This window comes from Eschrichtius robustus, chromosome 10, assembly GCF_028021215.1.
Source record: "Eschrichtius robustus isolate mEscRob2 chromosome 10, mEscRob2.pri, whole genome shotgun sequence".
Classification (NCBI taxonomy): domain Eukaryota; kingdom Metazoa; phylum Chordata; class Mammalia; order Artiodactyla; family Eschrichtiidae; genus Eschrichtius; species Eschrichtius robustus.
The window spans coordinates 55,258,974-55,272,473 of NC_090833.1; the positions used below are offsets into that span (position 1 = coordinate 55,258,974).

The window sequence follows — 13,500 nt, forward strand, 5'->3', positions numbered from 1 at the left end:
CTCAGGTTTTGCTCTTAAGGCCTTCAACTGATTGGATGAGCCACCTAGATGATCAGGGATAATCTCCTTTACTTAAAGTCAACTAATTATGGGTGTTAACCACATCTACAAGACACCTGCACAGCAATACCCAGATTGGTGTTTTATTGATTTCAAAACCCTGTAATTATATAAGCCATTCAGAATTACAAGAGATATGCAAGAGGTAATTCACTCTAAGTGTTTAGCACAGTCTGACATATAGTATGTACTCACTGATTGTTAATCTTTGTATTATGATTAACCATAATACTATATGAACAATGAAAACAATTTCACTTTACATATATTTGAGTTGATGAGATTGTGGGTGAATTTTACGACTTTTGATTTCCAGGAGAGCTGTTATAACATTGCTTGTGCAGTAAATATATTTTTAAGGGCTTAAAAATAAAAGCTATACAGACACAGAGGCATCTGTTTTTTGAGCCTAAGTTCATGTAAAGAGCTTGCACTGGTGAAGCTGCTCAGCTCCAAAGAAAAAGATGAGAAAAAGGGACAGGTATATTTCAGTGGAAGGATAAGATAGAGAAACCATCCTTCCATCTATTGAGTGTATGCACATAGTCATTTGTTAATAACATTATTCATTCCATACTTTTTATTTTCTGGTTATCAATGTTCATCTTAGATTAGCTCCTGAGGGGCTTAATCCAGTGCTTAAAATAGTGCATAGCATGATGGCATGGCTAGATAACTATTTCAGTGATAATAAAAAATATGTTTTCCTTTGCCAATAATTCTTATTTAATCAAAACAAATTCGATCTGTGTACCAGAGAACTGTTCTGGGGCTTTGATTAAAAACCACAGAAGATTGCTTTGCCTATTCGGGGTCTTTTGTGTTTCCATACAAATTGTGAAATTTTTTATTCTAGTTCTGTGAAAAATGCCATTGGTAGTTTGATAGTGATTGCATTGAATCTATAGATTGCTTTGGGTAGTGTAGTCATTTTCACAATGTTGATTCTTCCAATCCAAGACCATGGTATATCTCTCCATCTGTTTGTATCATGTTTAATTTCTTTCATCAGTGTCTTATAGTTTTCTGCATACAAGTCTTTTGTCTCCTTAGGTAGGTTTATTCCTAGGTATTTTATTATTTTTGTTGCAGTGGTAAATGGGAGTGTTTCCTTAATTTCTCTAGACAAAGCAATCTTGAGAAAGAAAAACGGAGCTGGAGGAATCAAGCTCCCTGACTTCAGACTATATTACAAAGCTACAGTAATCAAGACAGTTTGGTACTGGCACAAAAACAGAAACATAGATCAATGGAACAGGATAGAAAGCCCAGAGATAAACCCACACACATATATGGTCACCTTATTTTTGATAAAGGAGGCAAGAATATACAGTGGAGAAAAGACAGCCTCTTCAATAAGTGATGCTGGGAAAACTGGACAGCTACATGTAAAAGAATGAAATTAGAACACTCCCTAACACCATACACAAAAATAAACTCAAAATAGATTAAAGACCTAAATGTAAGGCCAGACACTATCAGACTCTTAGAGGAAAACATAGGCGGAACACTCTATGACATAAATCACAGCAAGATCCTTTTTTGACCCACCTCCTAGAGAAATGGAAATAAAAACAAAAATAAACAAACGGGAAACTTAAAAGCTTTTGCACAGCAAAGGAAAACATAAACAAGACAAAAAGACAACCCTCAGAATGGGAGAAAATATTTTCAAATGAAGCGACTGACAAAAGATTAATTTCCAAATTTACAAGCAGCTCATGCAGCTCAATATCAAAAAAACAAACAACCCAATCCAAAAATGGGCAGAAGACCTAAATAGACATTTCTCCAAAGAAGATATACAGATTGCCAACAAACACATGAAAGGATGCTCAACATCACTAATCATTAGAGAAATGCAAATCAAAACTACAATGAGGTGTCACCTCACACCAGTCAGAATGGCCATCATCAAAAAATCTACAAACAGTAAATGCTGGAGAGGGTGTGGAGAAAAGGGAACCCTCTTGCATTGTTGGTAGGAATGTACATTGATACAGCCACTATGGAGAACAGTGTGGAGTTTCCTTAAAAAACTAAAAATTGAACTACCATACGACCCAGCAATCCCACTACTGGGCATATACCCTGAGAAAACCATAATTCAAAAAGAGTCATGTACCACAATGTTCATTGCAGCTCTATTTACAATAGCCAGGACATGGAAGCAACCTAAGTGTCCATCGACAGATGAATGGATAAAGAAGATGTGGCACCTATATACAACAGAATATTACTCAGCCATAAAAAGAAACGGAATTGAGTTATTTGTATGAGGTGGATGGACCTAGAGTCTGTCATACAGAGTGAAGTAAGTCAGAAAGAGAAAAACAAATACCGTATGCTAACACATATATATGGAATCTAAAAAAAAAAAAGGTTCTGAAGAACCTAGGGGCAAGACAGGAATAAAGACGCAGACGTAGAGAATGGACTTGAGGACACGGGGAAGGGGAAGGGTAAGCTGGGACGAAGTGAGAGAGTGGCACTGACATATATACACTACCAAATGTAAAACAGATAGCTAGTGGGAAGCAGCCGCATAGCACACGGAGATCAGCTCTGTGCTTTGTGACCACCTAGAGGGGTGGGATAGGGAGGGTGGGAGGGAGATGCAAGAGGGAGGAGATATGGGGATATATGTATATGTATAGCTGATTCACTTCGTTATAAAGCAGAAACTAACACACCATTGTAAAGCAATTATACTCCAATAAAGATGTCAAAAAAACCCAAAAAGGAATATATGGGACAGTCTCCAAGCTAGATCATATGTGAGGCGGTAAAACAAGCCTTAATAAATTGAAAAAGATTGAAAAAAAAACCACAGAAGACTTTAATCTCTTTTTTGCAAATACCCTAAAACAGGAACACTGCTGTTTTCATAAATCTGAATCAAGTGCAGTTCAGCTACTATCCCCAGGTTTAATTTTTATAACTATTAAAAACACGTGTGCATCAGAACAAAGACTGAGTGGGACCTGGAAAATGGTGAGGGGAAAGGAGTGGATAGGTTGGTGTAATTAATTATTTATGACTTTTGTCTTTTATTTTGATCTCCAGAACTATTTCATGAACAATAATTTTTTATAAACTTTGCAGGAAAAAAAATCACCCCATTGCTTCCAAAATAGGGCTACTGGACTGGCAATTGTTGTTTGGGACAACATGGGCATGAAGAGATGACATTCTGTGTATCTTTTAAGCTTAAGTTTTTGAACTTGAAGAAGAAATCTGTAGCTGCGGTCTTAATTGTTTTCCTCCCTAGTTTCTCCCTTCCATTTTACCAATATACTTACTTTTCGCAAAAAAACTGGAGAAAGCACGGCGAACTCTCCAGGCACTAATGAGCTTGTTTTATGATCCCATTTTAAAGTCGAGGACACCAAGGCTCAGTGATGCTCACAGCATCTTGGGCCACAGAAGGAACCTTTGAAGACATGTAATTCAACCTTTTTGCCCTACCTCCAATCCCACCACTTGACAACGGGAGAAGTTAAAGTTGTGGCCCAAGTTATGCACCTTGTAAGTGGTGGAACCAGAACTTGAGCCTACTCTTCTAACACCATATTCTTCCCAAGCTGTGTCAGTACCTGCTTGGGATCTTCCTGCCTGTGTGGGGGAAGGCAGCCAAGAATGAATTCCTGGTAATTAAGGGGGCTACAGAGGTCTACGTAACAATTTTACCTTTGGGCTTACTTGTTGGCCCTGCTGTAGACCTCCATAGAGCTTTACCATTCAGGGAGGTTCTTGATCTTCATCTTCCCTAGTTCTGGGAGTGGCCCTACCATGTGCGTCTGATCTGTGCACCCCCAGGCAGGCACTTATTCCCAGCAGCCTTTGGCTATGGAGACCTCTCCATGCTCCTTAATCCAGTCCAAGGTTCTGACTCTGGAAAAGGGTAGGGAAGGACTGTGCCCTGTGAAATCCTGACCTCATCTTGGAACCTGGCAAATCTTCCAGTGATCTTTTTTCTTATCTTGCATCTCATTTTTCCAAATGTGTTTGAGACCAAGATAAAGCATACCCATTCACAAGCATAACTCCTGGCTGAGGTCATTCACCAGCTACTTGTTCTTGAGAGTCCCAGGATGACATCTCTGGCCCAGGGTGAATCTCCCAACTGCTTTTCCAGGTTTTGGTTGGCATTTATATTCTCCTTTTCAGTAAAATAACAAATATCAGAATATAATTTGTGGTAACTTAACTTCAAGAACAAGCTTGATAGAAAGCTTTCATTACTAAATACAGTAACCTATTCATTGTGCTTGTCACCTTTGATTGCTTTTAAATGATTCCTTGTGGACTCTTTTTTTTTTTTTTTAAACATCTTTATTGAAGTATAATTGCCTTACAATGGTGTGTTAGCTTCTGCTTTATAACAAAGTGAATCAGTTATACATATACAATATGTTCCCATTTCTCTTCCCTCTTGCATCTCCCTCCCTCCCACCCTCCCCATCCCACCCCTCTAGGTGGTCACAAAGCACCGAGCTGATCTCCCTGTGCTATGCGGCTGCTTCCCACTAGTTATCTATTTTACATTTGGTAGTGTATATATGTCCATGACACTCTCTCACCCTGTCACATCTCACCCCACGCCCTCCCCATATCCTCAAGTCCATTCTCTAGTAGGTCTGTGTCTTTATTCCCGTCTTGCCACTAGGTTCTTCATGGCCTTTTTTTTTTTTTTTCCCTTAGATTCCGTATATATGTGTTAGCATACTGTATTTGTTTTTCTCTTTCTGACTTACTTCACTCTGTATGACAGACTCTAACTCCATCCACCTCATTACAAATACCTCCATTTCATTTCTTTTTATGGCTGAGTAATATTCCATTGTATACATGTGCCACATCTTCTTTATCCATTCATCTGTCGATGGACATTTAGGTTGCTTCCATGTCCTGGCTATTGTAAATGGAGCTGCAATGAACATTTTGGTACATGACTCTTTTTGACCTATGGTTTTCTCAGGGTATATGCCCAGTATTGGGATTGCTGGGTCGTATGGTAGTTCTATTTGTAGTTTTTTAAGGAACCTCCATACTGTTCTCCATAGTGGCTGTATCAATTTACATTCCCACCAACAGTGCAAGAGTGTTCCCTTTCCTCCACACCCTCTCCAGCATTTATTGTTTCTAGATTTTTTGATGATGGCCATTCTGACTGGTGTGAGATGATATCTCATTGTAGTTTTGATTTGCATTTCTCTAATGATTAATGATGTTGAGCATTCTTTCATGTGTCTGTAGCCCATCTGTATATCTTCTTTGGAGAAATGTCTATTTAGGTCTTCTGCCCATTTTTGGATTGGGTTGTTGGTTTTTTTGTTATTGAGCTGCATGAGCTGCTTGTAAATCTTGGAGATTAATCCTTTGTCAGTTGCTTCATTTGCAAATATTTTCTCCCATTCTGATGGTTGTCTTTTGGTCTTGTTTATGGTTTCCTTTGCTGTGCAAAAGCTTTTAAGTTTCATTAGGTCCCATTTGTTTATTTGTGTTCTTATTTCCATTTCTCTGGGAGCTGGGTTAAAAAGAATCTTGCTGTGATGTATGTCATAGAGTGTTCTGCCTATGTTTTCCTCTAAGAGTTTGATAGTTTCTGCCCTTACACTTAGGTCTTTAATCCATTTTGAGTTTATTTTTGTGCATGGTGTCAGGGAGTGTTCTAATTTCATACTTTTGCATGTACCTGTCCAGTTTTCCCAGCACCACTTATTGAAGAGGCTGTCTTTTCTCCACTGTATATGCTTGCCTCCTTTATCAAAGATAAGGTGACCATATGTGTGTGGGTTTATCTCTGGGCTTTCTATCCTGTTCCATTGATCTATATTTCTGTTTTTGTGCCAGTACCAAACTGTCTTGATTACTGAAGCTTTGTAATATAGTCTGAAGTCAGGGAGCCTGATTCCCCCAGCTCCATTTTTCGTTCTCTCCTTGTGGACTCTTTTATGTCTCCCATCCAAGGCTTCCCTGGTGGCGCAGTGGTTAAGAATCCACCTGCTAATGCAGGAAAATAAAAGTAAGCTAAAGATAAGGTTACTACACAAATGTATCTTATGTGGTTCATCTGTTTGGTCTACTAGTGGGCATGAGAAGTATACCAGAATTTAAATGAAAACTCTAGTATTGATTATAATTCACATCTCTTTTCATTTGCCCTAAATTCTTAACAAATAACTCTAAATTTTCACATACTAATTATTTGAATTTGTGAATTAACATATCCAGTGATATCCTCCTTGAATCTTCCTGCCCTCTAGTCATTTTACTCCCAATTAGCATGTCATCCATCAGAGGTTGATGAAGAAAAAAAAGATGTGTGAGTCATCCCAACCCATATTCTTTCTTGGTTAATAAAAGGTAGTAGGGAGTGAGGGTTCCTGGGGATGGGGCGGGGGTTAAGCCAATTAGACGTTATTAGAATCATTTGGAAGAGGATAAAGAAGAAATATTTACTGATAGAATTTGTGAATTTTAGTTGTCAAAGTCATCACAAGTGAAGAAGTTCGTATTAACATTAAGGCAAGCTTTCAGAGAATGTATGTTTCTTGATATGGAACATTTCCTTGCTATATATAAAATAGATAACCAACAGTGACCTACCGTATAGCACAGGGAACTATACTCAATGTCTTGTAATAATCTATAAGGGAAAAGAATCTGAAAAAGAATATATATATGTATATATATATATATATATATATATATATGTGTGTGTGTGTGTGTGTATATATATATATGTATAACTGAATCACTGTGCTGTACACCTGAAACTAACACAACATTGTAAATCAACTATACTTCAATTAAAAAAGAGAAGAGTATTACTAAAATTATTATTAAAAGAATATGAGAAAAATACAAACTGATATGTAAACTATAAAATATGTAAAATATCTATAGGTAGACAGAATAAAAGTGGTGTGTAAAAACAATAGTTATATTGGGTTGACTAAGGTGAACTTTTTTTTCCTTCTCACAGTATTCTTAGATGTTTTGTCATGATAATAAATATAATTGAAGGGGAAGAAAAGAAATGAAAACAAAAGCTTTCACATGAACTATACTTTTTCCAGATTTGCTGAATAATGTGTACTTGTACTCTTTACCTTTTAAAATGTGATTTGTTTTTTAAGTCTAACATTTACAGACTCATGGGAGATCATCAAAATTGTTTTTCTTGCCACTAAAATTTGCACTGGGGGTGGTATTTTTCCATAGAAATTTATACAGAAGAACTCAATGTTGTTCCTTTCTTCTTTCCAATTCTTGTTTTTCTTAGGGATTGCCATAGGCGTTTTGGTTCGAGAATACAGCAAGTTCTCTAACCTGGAGAAATTCTACTTTTCCTTTCCTGGAGAAATTCTAATGAGAATGCTGAAACTCATCGTTTTACCATTAATTATATCCAGCATGATTACAGGTACCTTGAGAAAACTGACATTCTCCATGATTATTTAAGGAGCCATCCCATCACCTGAGTTGTTCTTTTCTTATTATGGAAAAAGTCAAAATGCATTTGATGCATCACACACACACACACAAACACACACACAAACAAAACACCCCTCACTTGGAAAGTGTATATTTGCTTGAGTGAAATATTTCATTATTCACAAAGTGGCATTGCTTTGTGGCATTGCTCTGCCTGTAGCACTGTCCACTGCAGCTCAGATCTTCATTTGACCAGCCGTATAATGTCTTATGAGGAAGGAAAAAGAAAAGGCATATTTGGTCAATGGGATGTCAGCCAGTGTCCTCAGGGAAAATGTGGTTGTCAGTCTTGATCATGTTTTCAGTAGTTTACTCGTTTGTTTCTCAGTTGCATCCCTCCTGCCCCCTACCCTGTCAGCGGCAGCCTGCAGAGTTCTCTGTCCCCTCTTCTCACTCACATCCACTCCTCCACAGAACTCAGAACTTGCTACATACTTGCCTTGGAAATTTGCCCAGGGGACCAGCAGTCACATGCTGTGGGAAAGGTTTAATGATGGCTTGGCACCATATTTTAAAAACCTGGTTTTCTTAAATCTGAACTTGTGATGCAGTTGAATTTGGAAATGATTTTTTCCTTATAGATCATTGTATTGCAGGGTCTCTTTAAAGAACAAGCGCCTTTATGTAGATAGATATTAATTTGGCTTACAAAAATGTCATTTGTCTGGGTATGGTAAGCTTCTCTGTGCATTCTATAGTTTCTTGTCCTTATCTTCATTCTGGCAGTAGGTAAAATGTGGCAATCACTAGTGTTGCCAGCTTGAAAATCATGGTTTTATACAACCAGGCAATTAGGGTTCTCGACATGGCCTCTTCTAGAACATTTTTCTCTACTTCCACTAAAGAGACCTAGGACTGATCTATGTAGAGTACTGGACATTGGCTGGGGGAAGGGAGGGTGGGTGTCAGTATCTTCTGCATTCAGCAATGCATTGCTTGAGCTGTGGATTTGGCCATTGACCTTTTGAAGTGCCAAACTCCAATCAGACTAGAGTCCCTTGGGTGTTGGTGTTCTTGGCCTATTACAAACCTAAAGAGAGTATAATTATGTTTTGAAATGACTGGCTTCTTTTAGGCCCTGCAGCCAGAGGGCCAAATCAGCAGACCAATCATTTGTACCATATAATGTTTGTTTATTTGTAGAAGTGATAGTAAGCATTTAAAATTTGGAAGACTTCATGTAAGCATCCAGATTTCTGGCTTCCTCTGAAAAAAAAATAAGATCAGGAAACATTGGAGCCATGTTCCCACACACCAACAGTGGTTTGGAGCTGAGAAACAGCTACTCTGTTTACTTGGAGCAAATGCATTTGAGGATGCCACAGTCCCCACCACTCCCTATTGCCTAATACCTCATCTACTTCACTCATTTACATTACCTGCCTTCCCCTGTAGACATTGCCGTTACAACCCCTTAGAATTTTCTCCATATTGAAGAGTCTTAATCTCTTCTTAGGCTCCTTTGAGAAAATGATGAAAGCTTTGGACTCTTTCCCAAGAAAAGTGTTCACAGTTGTACATATATACTGTATTTTACATGCAATTGCACGAAGTTCATAAACTACTTAGTGATTGATACTTACGTCTATGGAGGAAGGTATGGAAAGTTGATGCAGATTAGACAGCAAATCCAAAACTCATGCCATAAACCAGGTAACAATACATGTATGCATATACTAGTTGTAGGATGTTTGAAAATATATACTGCTCTTGGTATTCAATAACTAGTGAGATTTTTGCAGTCTGACTGTTTTGGGTGCTAGCTCAGCCTTGCAAATAATCTAGGAAAATAATTTGCAACCCTCAGCATTCCATTCACATAGCCTAGCTGCTTTTTGAAGGTGTAGCACAGGTCTGGAAATTTCTACAATTTTCCTTCACCAAATACCCAGCAGTTAAACAGGAGTTAGAAAGCAGAACAACTACCCATTCTTTTGACATAAAGTGATAAAATGATCAAAGATTCAAGGGACACAAACAAAGCAGAATGGAAACAATGATGCTATATTTGTGTTTTAGATTGTCAGATTAAAAGGAAAAAATAATAACAATATGAAGGCGAGGTTATGGGAAAATGGGCTCATTCATTCACTTTCAGTTACTGTATAATTGGAAAAAACTTTCTGGGGGCAGTTTGGAGCATGTTCTGATCTTTCCATGTAGTATTTCTACTTTGATGAATTTACCGCAAAGAAATAACCAGAGATATGTTCAAAGATTTAGGTACAAGGATGTTCATGGTAACATTTTTTTAATAATGGTGATAAATTATAAGCAGTCTAAATGTATGTTATACCTGTAAGTTAGGATTCTATGCAACTATTAAACACTTTGTTTTGGAAACATATTTAATGAAGGTGGAAATATTCCTAATACAATATAAAGTAGAAGGATAAAACAAATTAAACAACAAGATATTGTGTACAATCCAAATTTTATTAAAATGTATATACATTTTAAGAGTTGGGATCAAAACCAAATGGCTAACAATGATTAGATCCTGATACTAAGAAGAAGTGATTCACTGAGCTTTCTTCACATTTTCAAGGCAAACACACGTTATTTTTGTTTTGTTTTGTATTTTTTTTCTTCCTTCCCTTCCTCCCTCCCTCCCTCCCTCCCTCCCTCCCTTCCTCCCTTCTTTCTTTCCTTCCTTCCTTCCAGAAGAAGAAAGTAGGATGGATTCTGCTCTGTGCTCCTCCAGCCTTCCCTCTGGTAGTTTCCCTCCCCCTCTCCTCCCCAGCTCTGCTCCCTGTTCCTGCAGCTCAGCACCACCTTTACCTGGTGTGTGGTCCTTCCCCCAAACCCTGCAGTGGTCCTCAGCCTCCCCACCCAGCACAGAACCAGGAGGGTAAAGCAGAAGATGGCTATGGAAAATACACAGGAAGAACAGTTTTCAAGTTTTGAAAGCCTTTATAAATCCAGCAGGTCAAGAGCTTATTTTATACATTTATTAGGACAAAGGAGAATACATGTTGGAAGTGGGGGAGAGTGGAGTGAGTGCCCTAAGGATCCATAAATTAGTGGTAGAGACACAGCAAAACTGAGACCTAAGACTAATGATCTGTGCTTATGCATAATCTTGCATAACAAGTAGGAAAAATACCTCTGCCATGAAAGCCTCTGCTGATGTAAAACTACTTACTTTATAGCTATTTTAACAGGAAGAATCTTCATGTGATGATGAGGATCAGATGTCACATTAATCAGGGAAATTTGAATATACACTGGTTATGAGATGGTATCAAGAAATTGTTGATAATTTTGTTAGTGGTGATAATGGCATTTAGTTATGTAAGAAAATGTTCTTTTATCAAAAGTGTATGGAATTATGTAGGGATGAAATGACATAATGTCTGGAATTTGCTTTAAAAAAGAAGGACTTCTCTGGTGGCACAGTGGTTAAGAATCCACCTGCCAATGCAGGGGACATGGGTTTGAGCCCTGGTCCAGGAAGATCCCACATGCCATGGAGCAACTAAGCCCGTGCGCCACAACTACTGCGCCTGTGCTCTAGAGCCCGCGAACCACAACTACTGAGCCTACGTGCCACAACTACTGAAGCCCATGCATCTAGAGCCTGTGCTCTGCAACAACAGAAACCACCGCAATGAGAAGCCTGCACACCGCAAAGAAGAGTAGCCCCCGCTCACCACAACTAGAGAAAGCCCGCGCACAGCAACGAAGACCCAATGCAGCTAAAAATAAAAAATAAAATAAAATAAATTAATTTAAAAAAAAAAGAGAAGGCACAATAGACATAATCTCAAGGCATTTTCAGAGGCGGATAGTGTAGGCACTAACAGAATCCTACCCTTAATTTACATCCTGAGGGACACACTCGGGCCATGTGCAGAATATCAGTGCTTAGGCCCTGTTAACATTAGGGTCTGTAAGCTGTATTTATATCACACCACCAGGGAAATAGCAGGGGAAATGGCTTATGGCCATGCCTGAGAATTGTGGCTCTGGAAAATCCTGGCCCATTCTTATCAGCCAGTGAGTTTAAATTCAGGTCACATTTTCTTTAATATACAAATTATAATGACTGGAGCCTCCAGCACAGGAATGGAACAGCTCCTTGGCTCCTGCTCCAAGAAATTCCCTGAGCATCTTTCCAGAATGCTGTCTTACTCCCCTGATGCAGAAGCTGGAATGACAACCATTTGATCTCACCTCCGGGGCAAAGGTTTTCCATTACTGGTTTAACCAAGGCTTTGATATAAACAGTATTTATTAAGCAACAGCCAGTATTTATTAAGGCTTAGATATAAACAGTATTTATTAGAATATATGTGTGAGTAGGTTTCCTTTCAAGCAGGGATCTGGAAGCTTTTGTTGTAAAGGGCCAGATAGTGAATATTTTAGCCTTTTGAGCCCTGCAGTCCCTGCCCAACTATCCAACTGGTTATCACAGAAGGGCAGCAATCAGTAATATGTAAATGATTGGGCCTGGCTGTGTTGCCAATAAAATGTTTATTTACAAAATAATAGGAGACCAGCTGGCAGCTGACCTCTGGCGAGATAAATTTAAGACTAGATTCTAACTCTCAAGATACAGTCTAATTGAGATGGAATCTGAGTGACAAACCAACACACCAAGCAAATACTACTCATAAGAAGTGAAGAGACACAAGAATGAAGGATAGAGCAGATGAAGTCTCAAGGTATTTGGAGACCCCTATTTTTATTTTTATTTTTGTTTCATATTTTTTAAAATTTATTTTAATTTTGTCTGCGTTGGGTCTTTGTTGCTGCGCACGGGCTTTCTCTAGTTGCAGCGAGCAGGGGCTACTCTTCATTGCGGTGCACAGGCTTTTCATTGCGGTGGCTTCTCTTGTTGTGGAGCACGGGCTCTAGGCGCGTGGGCTCAGTAGTTGTGACTCATGGGCTCTAGAGTGCAGGCTCAGTAATTGTGGCGCACAGGCTTAGCTGCTCTGCAGCATGTGGGATCTTCCCAGACTAGGGCTTGAACCCGTGTGCCCTGCATTGGCAGGTGGATTCTTAACCACTGCACCACCAGGGAAGCCCGAGACCCCTATTTTTAAATTCAGACTTTGCAGGTGATGACATACTGGGATCTAGGCTGGGGAGGGCATTTTTTTTAAGGATACGTATTCATTTACTCATAATCAGCTGTGTACTGGGAAGCTGTCCCACACCCTCCAGTGGAAAGAATCATGCCATGTGCCTCCCTGAAACAGGTTCAGTTTAATTCAGAAAACACTGGTTAACCGTGTGAAAACAAACTAACCCTGCGAGAGGCTGAAGTTCCTACCATCCACCTGGTCTTGGATCCCAGGTCTTCTGCTAGCCACCCAAGTCCATGAGTCCCCTTGTTGGCCAGAAGGTGTAAGAGTTGAAGACTCACATATCACTTGGCTGTACAGCTTGCTATTAGGTAACTAAGAGCATCCAATGTCAACTTCATCTATGGGGGAAAGTATGCATGCTTTTCTTGAAACATTGGTGGCTTTTTTACGTAGTTTAGTCTCTACGAAAATTGCCACTTCAAGGTGGATTATAAATTTAAAACTTACTGCTGGAGCTTAAAATCACACAGGCTGAGAATGAACATCTTACCTCATGTGCACCATCTGGAACCACTGGACTCTGCCTGCATTTCAAGAAGTGCCTCCTTTCTCTTTTCCCAGACTTGTTTGGGAACCAGGAAAATAAGATGGCCTAAACAGCTTTGCACACATGAATTAAACATTTCCCTAAGACCAACAAGAAATTTTTGTTGTGTTAAAACACAGTTACTGAAGCCAGAGGACTTATTATATTAACTGGGTTTCTACAATGTGTTTTCTCCAAAGAAGGAAGGGGTACATTGTATATGTAAGGAATGGAGTTCCCATAATGAATGTGCCACTGGCCACAGTAATAAAGAGAAAAGCGGCAAGAGATAAATATTCCCTGCTTCAGTCTCTGACA

At 39.0% G+C, this 13,500-nt stretch overlaps 1 protein-coding gene across 1 annotated transcript in view; it reads left to right on the plus strand.

The window, feature by feature from the left end:
* Nucleotides 1-13,500, plus strand: part of SLC1A1 (solute carrier family 1 member 1) — a 76,417-nt gene that overhangs the window by 31,184 nt on the left and 31,733 nt on the right. The window contains exon 2 of the mRNA XM_068552793.1: nucleotides 7,352-7,492. Within this exon, the coding sequence (XP_068408894.1) occupies nucleotides 7,352-7,492 (141 nt within the window). The remainder of the gene's footprint in view (nucleotides 1-7,351; nucleotides 7,493-13,500) is intronic.